At 42.3% G+C, this 20,000-nt stretch overlaps 1 protein-coding gene across 1 annotated transcript in view; it reads right to left on the bottom strand.

The window, feature by feature from the left end:
* Nucleotides 1-11,222, bottom strand: part of LOC145406618 (uncharacterized) — a 43,957-nt gene extending 32,735 nt beyond the window's left edge. Inside the window, exons 1-3 of the mRNA XM_080277693.1 lie at nt 11,140-11,222; nt 7,342-7,508; nt 6,394-6,562 (exon numbers count right to left, since the gene is read on the bottom strand). Of these exons, the coding sequence (XP_080133819.1) occupies nt 6,394-6,562; nt 7,342-7,508; nt 11,140-11,222 (419 nt within the window). The remainder of the gene's footprint in view (nt 1-6,393; nt 6,563-7,341; nt 7,509-11,139) is intronic.
* Nucleotides 11,223-20,000: the final 8,778 nt, after the last annotated feature.

Here is a 20,000-nt window from a genome sequence, read left to right as displayed (position 1 = left end):
GGTGGTGATGTTGGTGGTTGTGGTGGTGATGTTGGTGGTTGTGGTGGTGATGGTGGTTGTGGTGGTGATGATGGTGGTTGTGGTGGTGATGATGGTTGTGGTGATGGTGGTTGTGGTGGTGATGGTGGTTGTGGTGGTGATGATGGTTGTGGTGGTGACAGTGGTTGTAGTTATGATGAGCTCCTGCATTTGGGTGGGTGAGGTGATTGCTATGGTGATGATGATGGTGATGATGATGATGATGAAATCTGAATTAATCTTATGCTACAGAGATTGATATAAATTGAAAAACATCTCCCAAATTATTTAGTCACCCCCAAAAATATATATAAGGCCTAAAAATGAAAATAAAAAAATAGGTGATTCTTTTTACTGATATGCAAATGAGGAACTGGAGAATGGTGTGGCTGGGGGTGATAAGGCGAAAGACTTGGGCTATTACTTCACTCTTTGGGGTATGGGAGAGAGAGGGAGAGAGAGAGAGAGAGAGAGAGAGAGAGAGAGAGAGAGAGAGAGAGAGAGAGAGAGAGAGAGAGAGAGAGAGAAACAGACAGACAGACAGACAGAGATGAAGAAGAAGAAGAAGAAGAAGAAGAAGAAGAGTTACATAGAGTTACATAGATACACAGACCACGCAGACCTTACGGTCCCTACGAGGTGGTCCGGCCTTAATCCTAATATAGTGCATAGGAGCAGGAGAAAAGGATAGCATAGCAGAAGGCTCTCTCCCCCACCCTCCAGACCCTCCGGCATTTGCCGTACAGGAAACAAGAGAGGAAGTAATACCTCGCAGGAATGAAAAACCTGAAGGAATTTTATAGGATCGGCAGAAAGTAGAATAATATGGAAAAGGAAAATTTGGGCATACAGCTACATACTTACTCTATGCATGCAATTTTTTTTTTTTTTAATCCAAAGATGAATAGAATGTTTATCTATTATTTATATTCTATAATACTGTATGCGTCTAATAGACACATGAATGCAGACGCGAATATGCAATAATTGCTCCATCCTAACTAAACGATACCAATTGCGTCGAGATACATGTCCAGTCTCTTTTTAAACATATTTATGGTACCACTCTCAATCACATTCCCAGGGAGTTTATTCCATTCGCTTACAACAGAGTAAGTGAAGAAGTTTTTGGTTGTATCAAGATTAGCCCTCCTTGCTTGCAACTTCATACCATTTCCTCGAGTTACAGTCTCGGCAATTACTGTGAATAGCTTGTTTGAATCAGTATTACTGAAGCCTTTTAGCATCTTAAAACATTCAATCAGTTGTCCCCTGAGTCTCCGTTTTCTAAGAGAGAATAGGTTTAATTCTCTGAGTCTCTCGAGGTATGGTTTATTCCTCAGGGACGGGATTAACTTGGTAGCCCTACGCTGGACCGCTTCCAGTATTTCTATATCTTTAATTAGGTGAGGCGCCCAAAACTGCACTGCAAACTCTAAGTGTGGCCTGACTATGCTTTTGTATAAGGGGATTACAATATCTTTGCTTTTATATGTAAAATGTCTTTTGATGAAGCCTAGGGTCCTGTTGGCTTTATTGGCGGCAGAGATACATTGATTCGAACATTTCAGATCGTCTGAAATTAGTACGCCTAGATCCTTAACTAGTGAGGACTTGCTAATGATTTGGCCCTTCATTTCGTAATCGTACCTTTTGTTTTTCTTCCCACATTGCAGTACCTGACATTTGCTTACATTGAAGGGCATTTGCCATTTTTCTGACTAGCTGATAATTTTATCAAGGTCATTTTGAAAGCTAATTCTGTCTTCTTCAGTTAATATAGTGTTGCCGATTTTTGTGTCGTCTGCAAATTTAGAAATGAAGTTGTTTAGGCCAACATCGATATCGTTAATATACATAATAAATAGGACTGGTCCCAACACTGATCCCTGAGGAACACCACTGGTCACTGGAGCCCAGTCTGACTCTGCTACAGAGAGAGAGAGAGAGAGAGAGAGAGAGAGAGAGAGAGAGAGAGAGAGAGAGAGAGAGAGAGAAGGACGAGTAGTACCTCAAAAGATATTACGACCCATGCCGAGGAGATACCATGGATAGAATTGTCCAGAGAGAGAGAGAGAGAGAGAGAGAGAGAGAGAGAGAGAGAGAGAGAGAGAGAGAGAGAGAGAGAGAGAGAGAGAGAGAAAGCAGGTGTGTGAAACAAGCTCTGAGAGGAGGAGGAGGAGGAGGAGGTGAGGCTCAGGTTACGAGTTCAAGGAGGACGACGAGGAGGAGGAGGAGGAGGAAGAAGAGAAGAAGAAGAAGAAGGAGGAGGAGGAGGAGGAGGAGGAGGAGGAGGAAGAAGAGAAGAAGAAGAAGAAGGAGGAGGAGGAGGAAGAAGAGAAGAAGAAGAAGAAGGAGGAGGAGGAGGAGGAGGAGGAGGAGGAGGAAGAAGAGAAGAAGAAGAAGAAGGAGGAGGAGGAGGAGGAGGAGGAGGAAGAAGAAGAGAAGGTGAAGATATTGAAAGGCGACAAAGGGTTAAGGAGAAAGACAAATACTAACAGAGAGAGAGAGAGAGAGAGAGAGAGAGAGAGAGAGAGAGAGAGAGAGAGAGAACTGTAAGAAGTATGGAGAGAGAATTGAATGAGATGCAAGGATGACGATAAAGAAGAAGAAGAAGAAGAAGAAGAAAAAGATGATGATGATGATGATGATGATGATGAAGAGGAGGAGGAGGAGGAGAAGAAGAGGAGGAAGATTGTAGTGATTATGATGATGATGATGATGATGATGATGATGGTGATGATAAGGATACCACTACTACTACTAACAACAACAACAACAATACTACTACTACTACTACGGCTACTAGTGAAATAATAATAATAATAATAATAATAATAATAATAATAAACTCACATTTACACTTTCTACATAAAGGTTGTAAGACAGAGAATCAATGTTATACTGAGACCAAACTTTGCCCTAGAATAATGCACAACCATCAAATTAACAATCAGGTCCCTAACTATAAGGCAGGGTGAACCAAATCGCCTCCTGGAATACGTCACGGAACAGTCAAATTTACAGCCAAGGTCCCCAATTTCGTAGGATGAAGAAGGAGTGCAACTAACTTTGTCCTGGGGTCTTACCGGTGCATTAGCAGGCCATTTAAGATATATGGTCCTCTTCTAAGTAGCTCCGTGGATCCCCTAACGCCTCTTCCTTACCGATTTAGTCTTCCCTTTGCACCTGAGTATTCACCTGTCTGTTACTGATTACCTCCGCCTACGAGTTTGGAGGAGGTGATGTATTCTCTCTCTCTCTCTCTCTCTCTCTCTCTCTCTCTCTCTCCCTCCCTCTCTCTCCCTCTCTCTCTTTTTTTTTTTTTTTTTTTTTTTTTTAACAATATATCGCCAAAAAATTATTGTTGGATCTCCGTGAAAATTTTTGGATATGGGTCAAGGAAGAGGTGATGGAATTTTGGTCTGGCTTTGAATTGTCTGGTACAGGTCTTGGTGGGGGGGTATGCATGCTCTGAGTAGGTCGCCTATGTATGGACGGATCCGCTGATTTTACGTAAGATCTGTCAATAATGTACTAAAAAACAAAGAAAATGGAATAACTGGAGAATTTTAACGGTGAACTAAAATAAATAGGGAGGCAAGTGACACTGATAAGAACTCTGATAATGTGAGGTTTATTGATAATGAAATGATGATGGAAGCGTCTATGTTAGGCTTATCTATTAATCTATCTATCTATTGCCAGACGCCACAGTCCCGTAAGGGGTGGCCATTTGACTCTGAGTTATTTGTTTTACGGGGAGGGGCACTAACCCTCCACCAACTCACTTGTTGACACGTAGGGAGCACGTATGGTTTGGTTATATGGTTACCACCCAGCGTTGTAAATGGTTTCTTGGCTTACAGGAAACCATTTGGCTTGTCACTCAATGTAAAGCCACCTGTAAAGGAAAGAAAAGCAATAAGAAGTGACAGGAAAGATGGGAGAAATAGGAAGAGAGGAGGGCATGCACAGAAAATGAATGATACAGGCTAAGGAAGAAGTAGGCAGCATTACATCAAGTGAGTGGATGATGGTCGCCACTTTTCTATCAAACAACCATTATAGTCTATTATATCGCTGAGAATTAAGGATAGACTCATGAATTATTGAGAATGAGAGAGGGATTGATGTGAACGGTTACTGAGAATTTGAATTAGACGCGCAAATGGAAGCCTGTGCTGAGAATTTTAACACAAACTCCAACTGAGAAACACACAATGAAAAATATATAAGAATAAAGATAAAATTCTCTCTCTCTCTCTCTCTCTCTCTCTCTCTCTCTCTCTCTCTCTCTCACAAATGGTACTCAGCTCCGAACCAGCATTTTCCCGCTGTTTTTTCGACCCCCGTTTTCTGTTAATTAGGGGAGGCTCTTGTAAACTCTTCAGCCTGACACTTTAACCTCACTTTTTTTAACTCCTTCGGTCCAGGAACGTATTTTGTTTATATTCTTTGTACGTTGTGGATAGTTCAGTTTTGGAGAGTGCTGGAGTAGTAGTAATAGTAGTAGTAGTAGTAGTAGTAGTGGTAGTAGTAATAGTAGTAGTAGTAGTAATAGTAATAGTAATAATAATAGCAGTAGTAGTAAAATAATAATAATAATAGTAGTAGTAGAAGTAGTAGCAGTAGTAGTAGTAGTAAAAATAATAATAATAATTAATAATAATAATAATAATAATAATAATAATAATAATAATAATAGTAGTAGTAGTAGTAGTAGTAGTAGTAGTACTTGCAACCCCAAACTCGTCTGTACGTGAACCCAGTGGACTGCAGGCTGAAGTTACCTTTTTCCTGCAGTACCATCCTCTTTTTGGGGAACAGGGAAGGAAGGGAGGGACGTTTGTACAACCAGGCCTCGGAACCACCCAGCTATATAGGTGCTAGCACGTGAAGGCGTCCCTCTCCAGGTGCTAAAATGAAAAATGAAGGCTTTTTCTACCTCCTTCAGTTTAAAAAAGTCTCCCGTGAGCTAAATACAGACGCCTAGAAAATGGGATTAAGGAAAACGTGGCTGGAATGTTTTGAACTGTCTTTACTTTCGCTCAAACTGACTTCCTGTAATTATTCGTTCACTTACCGGAGATATTCGTCCTTTTTTCGCAGCCTTTTTTTCGTAGCTCAAAGGCAGGGTACAATAACACCACGAAATCATTTAGGTTACGTGAGAGAAAAGGCGAGTCAAACGCTAGGAAAAGAAGACGGGAAATATAAGTTAGTTTCCCCTCTGCTGGTTGAGTTCGTTTTCTTCCCAGCCTCTTCTTGGTAATTCTCTCTCTCTCTCTCTCTCTCTCTCTCTCTCTCTCTCAAGATACCATTTCGTAAACACATGCTCCTTTTACCCCATTTTCTTTTTCCTCTCCTATAATATTCCTTTCTATAACTTTTTTTTTTTTTTTTTTAGCGCTCTCTACCTCGCAATTTAGATAAAGTTCATAATTCCTTTATTATTAATCGACTAAGTTAAGGAAAATCGTCCACACACACACACACACACACACACACACACACACACACACACACCCATTCCCACCCAAAGCCACACCTCAACACCCACACTCACACATCAACACCCACCCAGCCACCCCCACCCCCACCCATCCACATCTCAACACCCACACACCAATACACCAACACTCATCCACCCACCCACCTCAACACCCACCCACACCCACACCCACACCCCATCACCCACTCCCAACGGAACCCCACAATGGCAACTGTGACGACGGTGAAAAATTCCTTATGGAGAAGTGGACTAGAGAATAGTTTGGCACCTATATATATAACACAAGAAATTCTAATATTCTTGCGTGTAGCGGAGAGTGTAATTGGTTGTGGTTTTCTATCTATCTATCTATCTATCTATTGCCAGACGCCTTAATCCCGTAAGGGGTGGCCACAAACAAATCGCCTCCATGTCGCCCTGTCCCCCGCCATTTCACTGCCCTGCTCCCAGCTCACACCCCCCTCTCTCATATACCTCTCCACTCCATCCATCTCATCCTTGGCTTCCCCCTTTCCTCTCCACCCCTCCACCTCACTCACAAAACTCTCCTCGTCAGTTTCTCACTCTCCATCCTCTCCACATGGGAATTAAGTGTAGAAATGTGTGTGTTTACATTATTTACAACGATGATGGTATGATGATGAAGGGAAGGTGAACAGGTAAAGACGTCACACCTGAATGAGATCTCCAGCAGGTAATGAGTATGGACGGTGGGTATCAGCGCCCAAGTGGTGACGTATAAAAGCGTAATAGAAAGAACTACGAGCCCTCAAGGAACGGGCCATCTAATCTATGCCAGGAGTGGAGGAAAAAAAAAAAATATATGATAGGTACTCCAACATCTCAGCCTGTGTACCTACCAGCCAACGATACCGAGGCTCCTGTAGGCCATGGCCGGGTAGGGTTTGCGACACGCCCTTTGGTACTCCGGCCAGCGCTCCTCCAGGATGACCCAGCTCCTGCCGAGATGCACAGCCGCCACTCCAGCACACACCCCGGCCAGTACCAACACGCCCAGGCCCCACCATCCTGAAGAAGGGGGCGAGGTGTTATGCTGCATCCTATCCCTCTCTGGCATGAAGGAAATTAACCATACACTTGATGGATAGATAGATAGATAGATAGATAGATAGAGAGAGAGAGAGAGAGAGAGAGAGAGAGAGAGAGAGAGAGAGAGAGAGAGAGAGAGAGAGAGAGAGAGAGAGAGAGAGGGAGGGAGGGAAAGACACAAGCCGAACGTAGCAACAGTTAGCTTTAAAAAAAAAATGCTTTCTCATACTGACATAGGCAAGAATATTAATCAGTTTTAGAGACGTGTTTGTAGCTCCTTCTAAGACAACAAGGAAGTGTAAATACAGACTTAGGCGATGGCTCAGGGGTATGCTAGGAAGAGGAGTATGATCTGGTATACTTCAGGGTTCACATATATTTTTAAAGTATGAGAAAAACAGCTCAGAAAAGGTTCACACAATAGAGGGGATGAAGTCAGCAATTCGTGGATGGAAATGTTGTAAATGGAGTAATATTTTTTTGTCGAGTTACTTTGTTGATAGAATGCATGACTTTGTGTATGCTGTGTCGACTGTTTTAAGTGTGAGAAAAGGTGTGTGTGTGTGTGTGTGTGTGTGTGTGTGTGTGTGTGTGTGTGTGTGTGTGTGTGTGTGTGTGTGTGTGTGTGTGTGTGTGTGTGTGTGTGTGTGTGTGCGTCTAAGTTTTATAATTCTCCTATAGAAAATTATACTTAAAATAGCTAGCACCATAACAGAGGTGAATCTCTCTCTCTCTCTCTCTCTCTCTCTCTCTCTCACCTGTCTGCGCGAGGGCCCACGGCAACGCAAGGACTCCGAACCCCGACACCTGAGCCACAAGAAAGAAGGACGTAAGGAGAACCCCCAGGCCGCTCTGAGCCCTCCCATGCTGACCACTGCAGTGTATAATCCCGGGTTCTGGGCTCGATCCACGGTCCCCCCCAGTCCTGCAAACCCAAGAGGGGCTTAGTAGGAGTCAGGGTTATACGTACCTTCAGCGCCATCATCGTCGGTATCGTCCTAATGTCCGTTATCGTCATCGCTATCGTCACCAACTTGATAATCGTCGTTCCTGTCGTCACCGTTTTATCATTGTAATCGCTCGCCATCACCATCATCATCATCATCATCATCACCATTATCACACCATAACACCTCACATACTATCAACATCATCATCACCATCATAATCATTATCATCATCATCATCATTGTAACATTCTAATTAATACATAGGGTGAAAAAGGTACAGAAACAGATGCAAGATAGAACAAAAGAGGAAAAATCATCACCATCATCACCATCACCACCATCATCACCATCATCATCACCACCACCACTATCATCATCATCACCACCACCATCACCACCACCGCTATCATCATCACCATCATCACACTCTAAGAACCAGTTTACATGATGACTTTCGTTGCGTGTTTCGAAGGTAACTATCATTCTGGGTAGTCAGGTATATGGCAGTAGTGATCACCTTCCCTCTACCGTCTCACCTTCCAATTATGGCACCATTACCCTACTAACCATGCCCCTACACGCCCATATAAACGATTAATTACGTCATCTCAAACCCAGGTAAGATATGGGAGGTGATTGTCAACGAAGGTATACACAAACACAGGATATTTATTCCACTTCTTGCAATACTTCAACACAAATTGCAACTCACAAACAATCCACTCTGTCAACAATGAAAGAAGACCCCCACACCACACCACACTTATCACATGCACCACACTACCACACCACACTTACCACATACAGCACACTATCACACCACACTTACCACATACACCACACTATCACACCACACCACATGCACCACACTATCACACCACACTTACCACACTATCACGCCACACTTACCACATGCACTACATTATCAAAAACAACAACCACCACCACAACAACAACAACAAAAACAGCAACAAACAAACACACCAACACATATCAGGTCCCATTCCTAACGCCAGTAAATCCGTAAGGGGTGGCCACAAACAAATCGCCTCCATGTAGCCCTGTCCCCCGCCATTTCACCGCCCTGCTCCCAGCTCACACCCCCCACTCTCTTATACCTCTCCACTCCATCCCTACATCTGTCTCATCCCTTCAATAAAGTGACCTGTTTTACTGGTTAAATCTTGCTCCTTTCAGACGACTTTATTCATTTTAGGACAGAGCATTTGTAGTAAAGGAGTAGTAAAAGCTATACGTAACTACCCTTCCTCTAAAAGTCTTTCCTAACTTCAAAGCAATTACCTGCAAGTAACAAAAACTAACTAACTAAATAAATAAATAAAAAATCCTGGAATTGATGGAGCTGTCAGTGGAGGAAATCTGACAGACAAGGTAAGGCTGAGGAAAGTGTGTGTAGTGAGCCTAGTGGATGGAGAGGGGTTGTATTTGGTGGGTTTGTGTGTGACTGTATAATTATTTCTTGGGTATGAGCTCACTGGGTTGTTGTTGTTGTTGGTGGTGGTGGTGTTGTTGATGAACCCTAGTCCGGCCGAGTAGACCCATCAACCACAGGCAAGTAAACGCCCCTGCAGGGTCGTCCCGTGCTGTGGATCGATGTTCACTTGTGGTTGACAGCGCCTCACCACAGCGAGGCGAGGGGAAATGTGCACAAGTTTGGTTCCTGGCTAGATACCGCATTTGCATCCATCCACCCAGTTAACAGGGGCACCATTGTAGGCTGTACTTCACCCCCTGATCTGGTCATATGGTTACCACCCAGCGTTGTAAGTGGTTTCCTGGGTTATAGGAAACGATTAGACTTGTCACTCGGTGTAGAACCAACTAAACTGGAAAAGAAGAGTAATAAAAAGTGGCAGCAAGGAGAGGGAGACGCAGGAAGAGAGGAAGGCAGACACAAAAACAGAATGATAAAGACGAAGGAATCAGGCAGACACACAGCGATATAAATTCTACTTCAGTATGCTTGCAGAGAGAGGCAGATCTTTGTGGTGAGGTGCAACGTTGTATAAATTTGCAAGAATCATGTGCTAGTGAAGATGTTAGCATGTTATCTATCTATCAGCCTGTCTATCTATCTATCTATCTGTCTATCTATCTGTCTGTGATTTTGCTCAAGCGCTTCACTTCTCACGAACACAGAAAATAAAAAAAGTGTAGGTGTATAAAGGAGGAGAGGTGGATTGTGTAACTGCCTGTGGGTGGTGGCGGTGGCACGCGCTCCTCACACGCTGTCCACGTGTTCGTCTCCCCTCCCTCCCTGCCACCACTCCACTCACGGTGATTCTGAGGGACGCCTTCGTGTGGTGGCACTGATCTAGCCAGGCAGCTCCTCTGTCCGACTATACACACGTCCCTGAACTCCCCTCCTATCCCCCGAAAGGAGAAAGGTGGACTGCAGGAAAAGGCTTCACGTTCACATGAGCCTGGAGTTACTGCTGCAACTACAACAAGAGCAACAACTACTATAATTACCACCACCACCACCACTACTACTACTACTACTACTTCTACTACAACGCTAACACTTATTGAGGCAGCACACACATACTTACAAACATATAATTAACCTCCATAACTGCATCTATAAACAACAACCCAAGTCACTACATAAACTAATGCGACAGTAAGCAGTGGAACAATTATACCAGCCTATGGAACTGTGGGTATAATTCTTTGCACCTGAACTATACACGGGACGAAAAATCAAGCCTCAAGGAACAGTAACTTTCGAATCCAGTCTCCTCTGAAATGGACAATGGTTTCGGATATTTTGGTTGGAGTTCCACAGTTTTGTAGCTAAAAGGAGGATCAATATTTTTCGCAACTATTCTTCCCCCTCAGAGATAAGCTAGAGATAAGCCAGCGCGGGAGTGGCCACAAACAAATCGCCTCCATGTCGCCCTGTCCCCCGCCAATAAAGTCTTCATCTAAATTTTCCTTCACTATCTCGTCTGTTTCTTGTCTCAAACTGTGAGGTAATCGAAACGCTGGTGTTTCAAAAAATGCAATAAATTTACTCCTTGGCTGATCCTTCACCTTTCCACCAAGTTCGGCTGAAACTGGATGAAAATTGAATTACTTTGTTAACGAGCATAAACACGGGTCGACCTTTGACCTTGTTCTGTGACCTTGACCTTTGGCGAACTGTTCTTAAAAAATGGGGTTACTATTTGCCTGACCCTCAACCTTGCCACCAGTTTGGCTAAAATCGGATAAAAACCAATTTCTTTGTTCACACACACACACACACACACACCCACACACACACACACACACACATTTGGCTAAAATCGAATAAAGTCTAAGCCATTTTGTTCACACACACATACACACACACACACACACACACACACACACACACACACACACACACACACACACACACACACACACACACACACACACACACACACACACACACACACACACACACACACACACACACACACACACACACACACACACACACACACAAACCCCTCCCACACACGCAAAACCACCCCCACACACACACCGAGCAAAACACAACACCCGCGCTCTCATATCGCGAGCGCGTGTGTAAAAAAAAAAAAAAAAATCACTCACCCGCCATAATTTGCAGTCCCGCCAGGTGTCCACGCCCCCGGAAGCAGGTAATCCTTCTCACTCTTCGCAGGTGATCCGGACATCTTGTGGACACCTGTTCGACACCCTCTTAGTTTGAAACCTTCTTCCTCTTAGTTCGAACCCCCTTTCCTCTTGGTTCGAACCCCTCTTCCTCTTTGTTCTAACCCCCCTTCCTCTTAGTTCGACAACTCTTCCTCTTGGTTCGAACCCCCTTTCCTCTTGGCTCGAAACCCTCTTCCACTTGGTAACTCCTTCAGGTCACTCCTCTTACAACCCTTGTTTTTTTTTTTTTTACATTAATTCTCTAAGTATTTCCTTCTTCCTCTTCCTCTTCCTTTGCAGTTATAATTCTGATTGACTATTTTTCCCTTTTCACTTCTTAACTACAAAATTTTCTCTTTCCCCCCTTTTCTTTTCTATAATATTTTTCTATGTTTTTTATATATATATTTTCATCTCTTTTTGGACTGTAACTATAATATTTCTCACTGATTTTAAAATATATATTCTCCTCTCTTTTCAATTGCAACTCTCACTGACTAAATACTCCCTCTTCTTTTCCTTTGCAGTTGTAGTACCTTCAGTGACTCTGTTCTCTCTCTCCTTGCATTTAATTTCACTGCATTATATATTGACACTGTAATTACTGACTCAAATTTATCCTCTTTACTGATGCTGAGTCTATTGTTTATATTAATCTCTTTACTGAATCCTTCTTTTTTGTTTATCAATTTTCCCACTGATTTCTTTCTGCATGTAATCAGCTTCACTGGCTCTTTGCTTAAACGTAATTGTATTCACCAATTCGTGTTTTTTGTTATGTAGTTATTATTTCAGTGATTTCTCCCCTTTCTGGCTTAATTTATGTTACCAATTATTTCCTTTCTCTATAATTACCGTCATTATCTTCCAGTTCTTAAAACTTTAATTATTCTTACTGTCTTTCAATTATTTAACTTTCAATTATTGTCACTATGTTTTTTTTTTTCTTTGCCTGTAATTATTTCACTCTTCTCCTTTCTGGCTTGAGTATTTTTTCTTTGGATTTTCTTTATTGTGATTTTTAACTTTATTTTCTATATTAATATCTTTCTTTCTTTCTTATTTTCGTCTTTAATCTTTAACTCACTCTCTTCTTTTCTTCACTGGTAATATTCTTTCTCTTTTCCTCCTCTCTTCACCTTCCTTTCCATCAATATTTCCCGCTTGACTAAATTCCTTAAGTTTCCCTTCTAAATCCTCGTTTTCTTCCCTTACGTATTGGATTTAGTCAATACATTTTCTTTAACTTATTTACCACACTAGCTACTTATTTCCGTCCTGATTTGCAATTCGAGTCCTTATTTTTCACACTGATTTCCCCCCCTGATTCTTCCGTATTTATTTTGCCTATTTCTCTCGTCCGTACTTATTTTCCAGTCCCTTATTTACACACACACTCCTTATTTTCCCGCCTCATGGGTCTGTGTGAGTTCCCCCTTCTTACTCTAGTCCCGTTTTGTTCCTTCGGCTCCTCCTGTTCTCGTCTCGTGTCACCTTCTCCTCCGCAGATGAGTGGGCAGGGTAGGGTGGAGAGGGGTGGGGGTGGAGCAGGGTGGGGTGGTAGTGCCGTGACCGCGTACCTGCGTCGTAGAAGGTAAAATAGAAAGTTAATAGCAGAATAGTAAAATAGTAAAAGAGAAACAGCATATATGAAGGAAAAATGGGGAAAAAATAAGTGGAATTGGTATAGTCTAGAATTAATGTTGAGAGAGAGAGAGAGAGAGAGAGAGAGAGAGAGAGAGAGAGAGAGAGAGAGAGAGAGAGAGAGAAGGAAAATAGAGTAAAAAATAAGTGGAATTGGTACGGTCTAGAATTACTGTTGAGAGAGAGAGAGAGAGAGAGAGAGAGAGAGAGAGAGAGAGAGAGAGAGAGAGAGAGAGAGAGAGAGAGAGAGAGTAAAAATATAATTACTGAGTGAAAAGCTTTGTACAGGAACTAATGTGAAGAGAGGAGAAAAATATGATTATCTCTAAAAGCAATTGGCACAAACCGGAATTACACGAAATGAAACTGAAAAACGAATGCGAAAGGAGAAATACGAAACGAAATAGCAGGAAGCGGAGCCTGAACGAAAAAGGAAGTTAAAGGAACGAATAAATATGACTAAAGAGAGCTTGTAAATAATTATGGATTTATTATTAAAGATGGAGATCCTGGAGATAATTATTTGAGATTTTTGTTACCCCTGACCACAAGGAGGGAAATATGGAAATCCACAAACTCCTCTCTTACAATCGTGAAAGAAAGAAGGAAAGAAAGGGCAGAATACACTCTCACTCCGCAGACTATTACACAAACATTCTCTCCCTCTCTCTCTCTCTCCACACAATACGGCTTCTGTGGCAGGCCCAGTCGTCAGGCCAGCCTAGTCTTGTAGTCACGAGATCTGTGTATATATTTTTTTCTTCGTCTTCTCTCTCTCTCTCTCTCTCTCTTGGTAACAGGACTGATGACTTAACCCTTTGAAGCCAACGATACATCTCTCTCTCTCTCTCTCTCTCTCTCTCTCTCTCTCTCTCTCTTGGTAACAGGACTGATGACTTAACCCTTTGAAGCCAACGATACATCTCTCTCTCTCTCTCTCTCTCTCTCTCTCTCTCTCTCCCTCTCTCTCTCTCTCTTTTACTTCCAGACAGACAAATTTTTCTTATCATACAAACTCTCTGACGTTCTGAAAACGTTAATTAAGCTGTTATTTTTTCCTCTCGTTGCCTACTGGAGAGGGACGCCTTCACGTGGTGGCACTGATATGGCCAGGCGGATCCACTACCCGGTTATGCAATCGTTTCCTTAATTATACCCTATCCCACGAAAGAAGGATGGTGGACTGCTGGGGAGAGAGAGAGAGAGAGACAGAGAGAGAGAGAGAGAGAGAGAGAGAGAGAGAGAGAGAGAGAGAGAGTACATCCTATCTCAGTACCCTAAGCAACAGGCCCATCCAAAATAACTTTGAACACGTGAGTACTCTCCACAAGGCCAGGGTTGTGACTACGGGCCGGGGGCTATGCAAGGCTATCCCCACTACTAGCCCCCACCCCTCTCCCTCACCCCAGCCCCCTATCCATCCCCCTACCCCCTCCCCTCCCCTCCTCCCACTCAACTCTCCCTCAGCATCATCGCCCCCCTTCCCCTCCCCTGCTTCCCCCATCTACCCCTTCTCCCCACCTCCCCTACTCCCCCCGCCTCTACCTGTTTTACGTCACTACCTTTCCCTGTTACCGGGCCAGGTGAGGCAGGTGAGGGTCCGGCAGGTGATCGCACGGTACAGTGAGCCAGGTATTTTCCTTGACGTGGTACATTTTCTGTATTAATTTCGTTTCTCTGGTACAGGGACAGAAATTTCAAGGGTACACACACACACACACACACACACACACACACACACACACACACACACACACACCTTATGGCAGCATTTTTTGAGACATTAAACCAATTATCATCATCATTATTATTATTATTATTATTATTATTATTATTATTATTATTGTTACTACTACTACTACTACTACTACTTCTACTACTACTTCACACTTAGAACATGTCCTTCACTTTCTTCCCTACCTCATTTAAACAAGAATAACTAGACGTGGGCAGAGAAACATACCTATTCACTCATTCTCACCTGTTAATGAAGCTCCCTAACACCTTTTCCTTAGCGATTTTATTTTGGATTATAGCTAGTTAATATCCTTTTGTAGGTTATTTATGCAGAGTATGGTGATAATGGAAGGATTTTCGTAAAACAGAAGAGGACAGTAAGGTGTAATAGACAAAATAAATCGCTTAGGAAAAGGTGTTAGGGAGTTTACAGAGCCGAAATATTAATAATAATAATAATAATAATAATAATAATAATAATTGGTTTAATGTCTCAAAAACGATGCCATGAGACGTGTGTGTGTGTGTGTGTGTGTGTGTGTGTGTGTGTCCCATCTCCACGTAAGCATCGCAAACGTAACACCATTTCTTTCTTATAAGCTATTTTTCATGTCAAACTTCAGTATTTTCTACATATCATCAACATCCCTTTATATCGATAACATTTGCAATATAAGATACGAGAAAATATTAGCCTACGAGCAGGGATATAAGGCCTACTCCTACTGCTACTACTACTACTACTACTTATAAGTGTACAAGTGAACAGAGTCAGAATTCATATGTTTACAAGTGGTGTCTTTTGATTGTAAGATTATTGTGTTTATCTCAAGGAAAGAGTAAGAGGAACTGATAGACTCTTTGCTCGCCTCTCCTTGATGATGATGATGATGATGGTGGTGGTGGTGGTGATGGTAATGATGGAAGTGATAGGAACGATGATGATGATGATGGTGGTGATAATGATGGTAGTGGTGACAGTGATGATGATGATGATGGTGGTGGTGGTAATGACAGGAACGATGATGATGATGATGATGATGACGATTGTGGTGGTAATGGTGGTGGTCACAGAAGCGATGATCATGATGGTAATGATGGTAGTGACAGGAACGATGATGATGATGATGATGGTGGTGGTGGTGGTGACAGTGATGATGTTGATGATGATGATGATAATGATGATGATAATGATACTGGTGGTGACATTGATGATGATGATGATGATGATGATGATGATGGTGGTGGTGGTGGTGGTGGTGGTGACAGTGATGATGTTGATGATGATGATGATAATGATGATGATAATGATACTGGTGGTGACATTGATGATGATGATGATGATGATGATTATGATGGTAATGGTGGTAGTGACAAGAACGACGATGACGATGATGATGATGATGATGATGATGATGATGATGATAATGATGGTGGTGGCGGTGGTGGTGGTAATGATTATGGTGAAGATGATATTGATTATGATGATGGTTGTGACAGGAACGATGATGATGATGATGATGATGATGATGGTGGTGGTGATAATGATGGTAGTGGTGACAGTGATGATGATGGTGGTGGTAATGACAGGAACGATGATGATGATGGTGGTGGTAATGACAGGAACGATGATGATGATGATGATGATGATGATAATGATGATGATGATGATGAAGATGAAGATTATGATGATGATGATGATGGTGATGATGATGATGATGATGATGATGATGATGGTGGTGGTGGCGGTGGTGGTGGTAATGATTATGGTGAAGATGATATTGATGATGATGATGGCAGTGACAGGAATGATGATGATGATGATGATGATGATGATGATAACCTTTACGCAACACCAAAGATCTATCAAACGACAATTACAACGATACAAAAAAAAGAAAAGAAAAAACAAACAAACATAATACACTGAAATGAGGAGTCAAAACCAAATATCCTCATCTCCTCCACCCCTATGAGTCATTTCCCGTCCCTCACGTCCCCTATCAGTGGCGTATATAGGTTCGTGGAAAGGGGGGGGGGGGGCCACAGGGGTGAATTCAGAATTTTGTTAAGAGGAAGGCAAGCGAAGCGAGCCTCTACAGCTGGGGGGTCTAGGGTGTAAGCCGCCCCAGGACACATTTTGGAAATCAAGTACAATTAGGGGCATTTTGAGGCCTCAGGAGGGATACATTGCACTTATTTGATATTCAGTGGCAAAACAATATAAAGAAGTTTAAGTATCTTGGCTGAAACAAAAATGAGCTGTTTGAAAAATATTTAAATAGGGAATTCTACAGTACCTGGTATGTATAAAAAAAAAAACTGGTAGATCATATGCAATTGTTGATTCCTACATTCCTGGAACCTGCAATGTTCATTTTTATATGACACATTTAAAAAATTAAACCAAAACTCGCATTAATGACTTAGAGAGAGAGAGAGAGAGAGAGAGAGAGAGAGAGAGAGAGAGAGAGTACTGTACATGAAACATTGAGCAAATTAAACTATAACTCACATGAAGTTGAGAGAGAGAGAGAGAGAGAGAGAGAGAGAGAGAGAGAGAGAGAGAGAGAGAGAGAGAGAGAGAGAGAGAGAGAGAGAGAGAGAGAGAGAGAGAGCTTACTAAAGTCGTGTGGAAGTTGATCATTTGAAATCAAGCAGGCTATTTTTACAGCTGAATTCATTGATTATTTGTACATGTATTTAGACCTGTAGATATGTAGGCCTACTGGGACAAAAGGGGGGGGGCCATGGCCGAGTGGTCCCCCCCCCCCTACATACGCCACTGTCCACTATCAGTTCATTACCCTGTGTAGTGTGATTTTAAGTGTGACATGAGTAGCAGCTTCACACTATCACACTGTATACTAACCTCATTCTTCACACTCATATTGCTATCGTCAGTGACTTTGGTTGTTAAGATGTGAGGAATACTGTCTATATTATTGTTAGTACTGTTTATAGCACTTCGATATTATACTATTCTCGCGACCATCATCCACTCACTTGATGTAGTGCTGCTTACTCACCTTTAATATTATGCTATTCTCACGACCATCATCCATTCACTTGATGTAGTGCTGCCTACTTCTACCTTCACCTTTAATATTATACTATTCTCGCGACCATCATCCAGTCACTTGATGTAGTGCTGCTTACTCACCTTTAATATTATGCTATTCTCACGACCATCATCCACTCACTTGATGTAGTGCTGCCTACTTCTACCTTCACCTTTAATATTATACTATTCTCACGACCTTTAATATTATACTATTCTCACGACCACCATCCACTCACTTGATGTACTGCTGCCCACGTCTTCCCTCACCTTTAATGTTCTTTTTCTGTGCCTTCCCTCCTCACTTCCTGTTTCTCTCATCCTTCCGGTCACTTTTTATTGTTTTTCTTTTCACTTCAGGTGGCTCTACACTGAGTAACTAGTCTAATGATTCCTGTAACCCTGGAAGCAGTTTACAACGCTGGGTGGTAACCATATAACCATAAACGAGGTGCTGAGGAGTTCAATAAGGTGGCCCGTTAAGTGGGTAGAGTTGATGCAAATGCGGCGTCCATCCGGGTGAAGCGGTCCTCCTTCAGCAGTCCACCATCCTCCTTTAGGGGGATAGGGAGGGAACTGAGGGAGGTTTGTATATGGGCAGTGAAGCCACCCATTTATACCTGTGCCACCACGTGAAGGCCTCCCTCTCCTACACCAATAATATTAATTTATGTGTGTATATATATATTTACACGGCATTCTTGATCACCCTAATTAATTCATTTTTTTTTTTTCGACAGCCGTATGCAAAATAAAAATCAGTGTTGGTACGCAAGGCAGTCAAAAAAAATAATAATAATATATATTTTAAAATGGCCCGCGATGTTCAAAATCCTCCTTACCTATGATTATTGTAGTGGTGTATTGTAGGTGGGGTATTGTATTCTTGAGTATTGTATTCTAGATGACGATAGATGGTTATGATTAGGAGAGAGAGAGAGAGAGAGAGAGAGAGAGAGAGAGAGAGAGAGAGAGAGAGAGAGTTCATAGAGGCATTTTTTTTTACTTACGTTCCTTCCACCTTAGGAGAGAGAGAGAGAGAGAGAGAGAGAGAGAGAGAACGTCACCTTAATGAGTTCAAGCTGTCACACTCAACCTCCACATTCTCGGAACAACTCTAGGGTTCCAGCTACTGCCAGACGATTTTATCCAAGTGAATGTGGGTCAGAGAGAGAGAGAGAGAGAGAGAGAGAGAGAGAGAGAGAGAGAGAGAGAGAGAGAGAGAGAGAAAGGTCAACGCACCAAAGGCCGTAAAAGTGAGCGTAAGGCGCCACATCCAACAACAACAACAGCAACAACAACATCTCTCTTAAAGGTCAGATTTGCGTGTTAATTCGGACAGTTCGCAACACCTGATCCTTAGCGATTTATCTACTCTTGCATAGGGATTTATCTACTCCTGCATAGGGATTTATCTACTGCATAGGGATTTATCGACTCTTGCATAGGGATTTATCCACTCCTGCATAAAGATTTATCCACTCCTGCATAAGGATTTATCTACTCCTGCATAGGGATTTATCGACTCTTGCATAGGGATTTATCGACTCTTGCATAGGGATTTATCGACACTTGCATGGGGATTTATCCACTCTTGCATAGGGATTTATCTACTGCATAGGGATTTATCTACTCCTGCATAGGGATTTATCTACTGCATAGGGATTTATCTACTCTTGCATAGGGATTTATCTACTACATAGGGATTTATCAACTGCATAGGGATTTATCTACTGCATAGGGATTTATCTACTCTTGCATAGGGATTTACCAACTGCATAGGGATTTATCAACTGCATAGGGATTTATCTACTGCATAGGGATTTATCTACTCTTGCATAGGGATTTACCAACTGCATAGGGATTTATCAACTGCATAGGGATTTATCTACTGCATAGGGATTTATCTACTCTTGCATAGGGATTTACCAACTGCATAGGGATTTATCTACTGCATAGGGATTTATCTACTCTTGCATAGGGATTTATCTACTGCATAGGGATTTATCCACTCTTGCATAGGGATTTATCTACTGCATAGGGATTTATCCACTCTTGCATAGGGATTTATCTACTGCATAGGGATTTATCTACTGCATAGGGATTTATCTACTCTTGCATAGGGATTTATCTACTGCATAGGGATTTATCTACTCCTGCATAGGGATTTATTTACTTTTGCATAGGGATTTACGTGTTCTGTGTAATTTATCTATCTATTGCCAGACGCCTTAATCTCGTAAGGGGTGGTCACAAACAAATCGCCTACATGTCGCCCTGTCCCCCACCATTTCACTGCCCTGCTCCCAGCTCACCCCCCCCCTCTCTCATATACCTCGCCACTCCATCCCTCCAT

The sequence above is a fragment of the Coenobita brevimanus genome, chromosome 71, assembly GCF_032717465.1.
Source record: "Coenobita brevimanus isolate Jiangsu-jjx chromosome 71, ASM3271746v2, whole genome shotgun sequence".
Lineage (NCBI taxonomy): Eukaryota > Metazoa > Arthropoda > Malacostraca > Decapoda > Coenobitidae > Coenobita > Coenobita brevimanus.
The sequence above is the reverse complement of the archived record's forward strand: the minus strand, read 5'-3'. Positions and strand labels throughout refer to the sequence as shown.